The sequence below is a fragment of the Poromitra crassiceps genome (assembly GCF_964638095.1).
Source record: "Poromitra crassiceps genome assembly, chromosome: 22".
Taxonomy (NCBI): Eukaryota; Metazoa; Chordata; class Actinopteri; order Beryciformes; family Melamphaidae; genus Poromitra; species Poromitra crassiceps.
In genome coordinates, this window is record NC_139647.1 from 2,173,309 (window position 1) to 2,181,848 (window position 8,540).

Below are 8,540 nucleotides of genomic sequence, written 5' to 3' on the forward strand. Positions count from 1 at the left end.
CAGCCTGTGTCAGGAGTTGTCAAATGCATATTACAATATTCTCAGTCCAGCAGCTCAGTAAACCTTTGATAGGCTCTTCTCTCTGGCCCCTCCTCCTCCGCACCTCCCTCCATGCTTGTCTTGTGTGCTGCACTTTAATTGAGGATGAGGAAGGTTGATTTTGCAGATACTTCAACCAGGTTTTATAGCACCTCCATTGCAACGGCAAGTCATTATTTAAAAAAGATCAAATGTAGCTCATTGTGCAATATCTCGAGTTTGTCACAGCATATATTATATGACTATAGGCTAAAACAATAGTCCTGCAGTCCTGGAGATTCATTTTGACCCTATCAACACTGACCACCACCAACTGTCTGATGGAGAGACTCCAGCGAGACAGCAAGACTCATCATGATTCAGAAAATAGGCTACACCAGTCTGTTGACAGGTCTTGCAAAAATTGGTGTTGTCTCTGTCTTTGTATGTTCTGTTTACATTAGCCTAAAATGCACATTTGGTAAATGTCAGACACCCGTGTCTGGCATTTCATGTAGTTTGCGGGATGAAAACCCAATGCGTAAAGCGTGCGTAATGCGTGCATAATGCAACTGGGAACAAACTTTCACGTGTGGGAACTTTACAAATGTAGCATATATATTGTACACGATTGCCATTTGTCATTTTACAAATAAATAAATACCCTAACATAATATATACAGTAACCACTTGATCGTTTCCAAATATGATCCAAACCATGATTGGATCCCAATTTTCTCCTAAATTGTATTTATTTTAATGTGACAGAGGTGTAAAAAAAAATCTGGTTGATGATGAATTTTGGCATCGGTGAGATCAGCGTATACCAGGAGACTTGCTGAAACAGGTGAGTAGCTAGCGCCACCACGTGGTCATGATGGTGATCAGGTTACAAGTGGTAAGGAAAGATGGCTCATCTCTCTCCCTCCTCTCTCTCTGTCAGTCGATTAATTCTCTCTCTCTGCCCCCTCTCTCTCTCACACATACACACACACACACAGTCCGCACGCATGCACGCACGCACGCACGCACGCACACACACACACACACACACACACACACACACACACACACACACACACACACACACACACACACACACACGTATTACGCAATCTTCAAGTCTACTCCTCATTGAGGCGACGTGTTGACAGATCAGTGATCTTGCTCCCCCGTGTTGTTTTGTTTTCTTGCTCTGACTAAACAGAGAATACTCTATCTCTCTCTCTGTGTGTGTGTGTGTGTGTGTGTGTGTGTGTGTGTGTGTGTGTGTGTGTGTGTGTGTGTGTGTGTGTGTGTGTGTGTGTGTGTGTGTGTGTGTGTGTGTGTGTGTGTATGTGTGTTTGCTGCAGCAATCAGCCCAGTGTCAAAACATGTCTGGGTGAGACACGGAAACTCTTCCGAGCAAACTACACGTGTTCAAACCATGAGATTCCATCAGGACAATCGCAAAAATGTCATGATTAAATTGAGTGAAACCATTCATTTTGATTTAAGATGGATAGCCTATGTAGCTGTTTTTTTATGTTGTTTATTATGATCATTTCTGGCCTATAATGTAGCCTACATCCGTCCCTCACTCTGCACTCACTCACTCACTCACTCACTCACTCACTCACTTACTTACTTACTCACTCACTCACTCACTCACTCACGCATACCGCCATTGCTTTAAAAAATCTCTAGAAAAATCTGCATTCATGCCCACTCAATAATGGACAGTTTTGGACACGCATGCGTGGACATGCATGCGCGCACATGCACGCTCACTGTTTGATTGGAGCTAAAATAATTGCGCTTCTTGACATAAAACCTATATTTCGGTAATACTACAATAAAGTACCCTACACAAAAACTCATGAGAAACTAACTATCACTTGATGATTAGTGAATGATTAGCTAATGGCATTTAATCATTAGTTAATCATAAATGATTAATTAAAGTCGGTTCAGAGTATTAATCATTAGTTAAGTTAATGATTAGTTGGTCACTTCCTGAGTAGAGTAATTACTCATTAGTTAATGGTTTGTTAATTGTCAGTTTGTGAGTATAGTAATTCATCATTAGTTAATCATTAGGCTACTTAATTATCACCTGTCCATTAGTAAATCTTTTTGTGTAACCTACCCTATTGTAAAGTGATGCATGAGTAGTTGAGTACTGAATCATTACTGGTTCTTTATGTAGGCTAATTGTGTTGATCGGTGTTGTTGATTATCTGTCGAATTGTGGTACCTTAAAATTCTCTAATTGGTGCCGGAGCAAATTAAATTTGAGTAAATGACATTAGGCTACAGTTAGATGGCTTCCTATATGATGTCAGGCAACTCTGCCAACTTTTCAACCCTTTCCCACGGGAATCATTAGTTACGATCAAATATAGGCCATTATGGCAATGGCGCACGTTGCCATGCCTGTGTTCCAACTCATCCGCGCATGTTTTCTTTATTTGGGCCTTGGTTGAGTGGTTGCCATTGGAGACTTTGTTTTGGGAAACTCCTGCATGCACGCCTCTCGCTGGGATGAGCCGAGGCGAGCTGCTATCTTTGGAAGCAGCAGATAGAGATCACTGGCCTGTCAGAGCCGCCGTGCAGGCCGCTAGCTCCTCAGGCTTCGCCGTCCTGTCGCCAGCTCTATTTACATTAGGGACTCTGCAGCACTTAGCTGACACCAGGTATGTCCACCGGCAGCGCAGTAGCCAGGGGAAGTGGCCATGAGGCTATCACACGAGACAAACACTTTGTTTACGTTGCCATTCATCTCCATTAATAGTGTCTGCGTATTCGACCATGCCTAGGAGGTGCAGGCCGTTTGTTTAAGTGTGTGTGTGTGTGTGTGTGTGTGTGTGTGTGTGTGTGTGTGTGTGTGTGTGTGTGTGTGTGTGTGTGTGTGTGTGTGTGTGTGTGTGTGTGTGTGTGTGTGTGTGTGTGTGTGCGTGCGTGTGTGCGTGCGCGTACGAGAGTGAGTGAATGAATGAGTGAGTGAGTGATGCAGCTATATTTGAATCTTTAACAATTGTAAATGACAATAACAAACACCATTATTAGAACATATATGATGATGATGATGATGATGGTGGTGGTGATTATTATTATTATTATGATAGGCTATTATTTGATTCTATCCCGACCCTTCAAAGAAATGTAAAAACCAAGTAAAACAAATAATTATCCATAAATATTGCATGGCTATCAGAGTTGTGTTTGTGCGCTGTGGGTCCTGATGAGGCCGCTGGCTGTCTGGTTAATGTCCATCTGTGAATCCTGGCCGGACATTAGCGCGCCTCCTCTCTGTTTCTGGTTCTTGTCTCAGACCCAAACTCCCCTGCGAGCTTTCTCACAGACAAAAGTGCGTGCTTGGCTTCAGAAACGACTCAAAAATATCCTCCAAGAATAACTTGAAGCCATTTTTTTATTTATTTTTTCCCATTCAGATTCATATGAATCTTGAAATGCATAGCGCGCTGGCTCCATACAGCAACAATGGAAGATCCATTCACAGTAAATTCATTCATAACATTAGCTAAATATGTTGTAGCCAGAAGTGTTGTGATTCAACACACACACGCGCGCATGCACACGCACACGCACACGCACGCACACGCACACACACACACACACACACACACACACACACACACACACAGACACACACACACACACACACACACACACACACACACACACACACACACACACACACACACACACACACGTCGAAAATGTAAAGGCACAGCACAGTCCAGACATAGTGTTATTATGTGTTTTATATTTTCATAGCTTAGGCTAATACAACAGTCTTCTCAAACAAGCGTCGACTCAACTGATCGATTTGACTCCATCTGACTCATTTTAAATCTGATAGGCCTGGCAAGCACAAGTCAGACCGTTTCTGCTTTATAGACAGCTTCATGAAGCTGCTTTAGCCATAAGCCTATTATAATCTGAGTTCTGTATCACTAATGTGAATGGGACTCTCGAGAAGGATAACAGGTCTATTGAGACCAATGATTAATTATAAATGACAAGAAAACTCTCTTCGGGATCATTTATATTTTCCCTTGATCTTCTCCTACATCCATTCTGAAACACAACACTGCAGATCAGTCTTTGCTCATGCATTCACTCCAGCGATCAAAAGGTTTCCTGTGGACAGTTTAACTACTTTTTCGTAACGGATTTGGCTCAGGAAAAAAGTTTATGTTCATATTTCAGTCGACGCCGCACGCATGGAGTTTCCATACAGCGCTGCAAAAGGACCTCTCTCTCCCTCTTTCTGTTGGATATAGGCTAACTGGCCTTTAACTTTTATAATGAAATAATAGTTCCATTGCATTATGGCCAGATGGCGGTCATAAGTCTCTCAAAGCTGCATTGTGGGCAAATAAAAACAGGCCGGCGCTACCACGCCCGGATGCCCTGCAGAGTTCCTTGGCAGGGTGTGACGTGCACCGGGCCTTGGGACGCCTGGGTTTGGGACTGCACACCAAGGTTTCCTAAATTCATATTTATCAGCGCGTTGGCGGCGGTGTTGCTGGGCGGCAGAGCAGGTAAACTGGAGTAAGTACAAGAGTAAGTATTAGAATACACCGAGTTGTTGTAGGTGTAGGCTGGATAGCCGTTGTAACTATATGGGTTTGGAGCTCCGACTGTGTACGACGTGTTATAGTTCTGGGATCCAGTGAGACAAGGCCTCCCGTCCCGGACCAGCACCGGGACAGCCACCCTCCTGGGCGGGGGCGGGTGGTGGTGGTGGTGACCCGCCAGTTCCAGACTCTTGTCCTGCCGCTGCCTCTTGCACTTGTAGCGCCGGTTCTGGAACCAGATCTTCACCTGCGTGGAAGTGAGCTTCAGCGAGCTGGCCAGGTGCTCACGCTCCGGGGCGGACAGGTAGCGCTGCTGCTTGAAGCGCCTCTCGAGCTCGAACACCTGCGCCTGCGAGAAGAGGACGCGCGGCTTCCGCCTGGTCCTCTGCTGCTTGGTGCAGGCGGAGGGCTTGTCCACAGAGTCCGCGTCCCCCTCACACCCGCCCCGCAGCACTGACCCGACAAGGCTCTCTGCAGGAGGGCGGAAGAGAAAGCTGTAGTTATGCGTCACAAGGCATGTTCACTATGCATTATTCAGTTTGAAGCATTTATAGGCAACTTGGCTCACCACTGAAAAATATCCGTCTTATTTAATGTAGACCTATTGAGCGTCTCCAACTTATAAACAAGACAAACAACAAATCAAGTTTCCAAAGCATTTTTGTTTTCAAGAATTTCGTCAATTGTTTGTTTTTTTGTCCTTATTTCCTTATTTCAATAGGCTATTGCCCTTTATTTGACAAAAAAATCCCCAAAGTGAAACTGCATTGGATTCAGCACTTGTTTATTAAAAAATACTTGGACATCTCTCTCACTAATTCATTTGGACATGTTTGCAGTGCATAGGTGTTTACACAGTGGCCTGTATAGGAGGATGAGAAAGAATGTGATAACACTTTATAATAACGTTCAGTAGTAAGTCATTTATAAACTATTAAGCTATTTATTTATTTATTTATTTACTAATGATTTGCTCATCATTTGTTCATGATTGTTCATGATTAACAAATGTGTATTGAGACAGGTTGGAATATAAAAACGTTGAATGACTTACAACTTGATCATCTACAAATGTATATTGTTTTGTAAATTATTAGTTCCTCATTAATAATAAATTCAATTTATATAGCACACTTTAAAATCCAAGGACTTCACAAGGTGCTCATTAGTTCATCATTAACTAATAGCTTATAAATGACTTACTGAACGTTATTATAAAGTGTTCCTAAGATTTGACAAATACAATTAACTGAATCTGTCATGAGCATTAGAGATGGCGCATATTTCGACAACCCAGAATAGTGCTTTGAAGAAATTGCATGCAAATGTGTTTTCTGTCATTTACACCAAGATTTCCATGCAATCAATGGCAATTTAACTGCACATCAAATGTATTTCATTATAAAAATGGGGAAAATAAGAATTCAAAACAAATAAGCAATTTTTGTCTTATCTGTTTTGAATGCTTATACCGAGATTGATTGGGGATTTAAAGAAAATACATATACATATATTAAAAACAACACTTAACATATCAGCAAGCATAGTTCAATTGCAAATGAACACAATATCGTTTATGGGCTTCAAATGTGTAGCATTATGGCAAGGTGGCACTTGCGTCAGTGGATCCTATTTGAGCTGGTTTTTATATCATTATCAACAGCAAAAAGCAGGCAAATAGCCTATTCACTTAAATGTATTTGAAGATCATAAATAATAATACAAACAATAATAATAATAAAATGGAAGAAATAAAAACACATCGTGGGATTCACGACCAATATTGCTGCTATAGCCTAACCAATAATCACATTGATCAAAAAATATTATCTTCTCAGATATCCGCATGCTGTTCCACTTGTCCAGAAAAGTTGATTACGGGATAGGTGGCCATTTTAGCGGCATTTGCAATAGGTTTTATCTGACGTGCCATAAGCAGGCTAATCTATTCCGACCTAAAATGACATCTGGGTCCTGCTGTTTATGAACACATAAATAGCATAATTTACAACATTCGTTACGCATTCCATTCCACAGTTCAAATCAATGGAGAGAATGAAACATAATTTATACTCACTGGTATCCGGGTCTTCCTGCTCGGTTTCCAGCCGCAGGTCTGCCGCGTGGCTCTGCCTCGAGTTGGTGAACATCTCCCCGGGCAGAGCGGACTCCGCCAGCCGTTCTTGTACCGCCAGCGTGTTGAGGTACATCCTCTCCTCGTTCTCCGAGAGGCCGGGGCTGATGGGGCTCGGGCTGTCCCTCCCGGCCAGCATGCAGGAGGGGGGCGAGTGAGAGCGAAACGCCTTGCTTTGGAAAGGTCCCGCTTGTGACAGCGCACCGGAGAGACCGAGGCGAGAGATGAACTGGAGCTGCTGCTGCTGCGATTGTTGTTGCAACTCGAGCTTCAGAATGTCCTTGACAGAAAAAGGCGTGGTGGATGAAGTTATGACTGGACTGGGAAGCATTATTGCCACCGAAAGAGAAGTGACAGCAGATAACCAAACGTCAACAGCTCCAAAATGGGATCTATTGGTCTCCGGACCGCGCGTAAAAGCAGTAAATAACCCGTGCGTAAAAATAAAAAATGGATGCGCACTTCTTGTTTTTCATGCGGACCGAGGACGAGGAGGACTGTCTTTCTTTTCGATGTGACATCCCTCTCCTTTTGCTGTGTATGGCTGCGGGGCTGAGAGAGACGTCGTTCCTGTTTGGTTGGCTGAATCCAGTTATCTACAGAGAGAGCTGGGTCGGCCAAGATGCACTCCTCTCCCTTTCAGTGACGTCCTGATGCAGGGGAGGGATTGATGCGCTCGCTCTCTCTCGCGCTCTCTCTCGCTCTCTCTCTCTCTCTCTCTCTCTCTCTCTCTCTCTCTCTCTCTCTCTCTCTCTCTCAGGAAGACATATAGGCCCAATTTATGAAATAATGTTAACTTCATCGACCCCCACCTCTCAGACTGTTAAAGGTAAGGGAGTTTTGATTACATGCATGTTCTTACTTATTCCAATGCCTACACAGAAGCAAATGCAGCCATACATCAAAATAGCAACATATTAATTTATATTTTTAGAAAGTGACTTAATAAATGACACACACAAGTATTTAGTCTTAGTGCGGAGTGTTAATCCAATGATTTGAATACCATTTATTATCTTTCGTTTCCGCTGGAGAAACTCTTGGCTCCATGACCAGCGCAAGTCTTCCCATCATCACTACGAGGGTTTTGAGATTACGCATATCTTCGTTTCCGTCTAGGCCGTCCGCGGATAAGATAATACGGGCGAGTGTGGGAAAAGAGATAAAATGTGTAGTCCAAGAAGGCTTGGAGAATATATTTTTGGCCTTTGTCGTTTATTTATGTCTCTTCATCAATTGTAGGGATTTTTCCATACCAGGCAGCGAGCCTACTTAGCCTACTTTCCATTGACATTAGCCAGGCCAGATAGTCACCGAAGAAAATAAAAATAAATCTGTGAGAAAATAAAAAGTTGGTCATTCCATGAAATTGAACAAAAGCCCCAAGCTTATACAGCCCTTCGTTACATAATTGTTTTATACTTACAAAATAGATTTAGCATAGAATTGCATGCATGGGGAAATCAAATTAACAAGTGGCACAACAACAACAACAATAATAATAATAATAATAATAATAATTATAATAATAATAATAATAATAATAATAATAATCTGTTAAGGTTCTATTTTTTGTCTGACACGGTATAGCAGCATGAAATCTTGTAAAATCTTATTCTCAGCCGTTTCAAAACTTGGATAATAAATAATATAGGCTAGTTTATTTTGGACAAAGCATAAAATAAGCCAATAGGCTCAATTATCTCTAGTTTCGAGTTCTGTCTCCGGCAGCAGGAGTAGCCTATAGCCTATTATACGACCATAAGGTTGTCCAGCCAGCACTCTGCGTGGCATTAATTATT

At 42.4% G+C, this 8,540-nt stretch overlaps 1 protein-coding gene across 1 annotated transcript; it reads right to left on the bottom strand.

Annotated features, from left to right (window-relative positions):
* Positions 1-3,767: 3,767 nt before the first annotated feature.
* nkx2.3 (NK2 homeobox 3) lies at positions 3,768-7,309 on the bottom strand. The gene is made up of 2 exons (XM_083658746.1): positions 6,682-7,309; positions 3,768-5,075 (listed from the first exon to the last, which is right to left on the bottom strand). The coding sequence occupies exons 1-2, from the start codon at positions 7,067-7,069 to the stop codon at positions 4,420-4,422; spliced, it is 1,044 nt and encodes a 347-aa protein (XP_083514872.1). The 5' UTR covers positions 7,070-7,309; the 3' UTR covers positions 3,768-4,419.
* Between the last annotated feature and the right edge of the window lie 1,231 nt (positions 7,310-8,540).

Coding starts and splice junctions, on each gene's coding strand:
- nkx2.3 (XM_083658746.1), bottom strand. CDS start 7,069: ATGCTTCCCAGTCCAGTCATAACTTCATCCACCACGCCTTTTTCTGTC. Junction 5,076..6,681: donor GCAGGAAGACCCGGATACCA/GTGAGTATAAAT, acceptor GCCCTCCTGCAG/AGAGCCTTGTCGGGTCAGTG.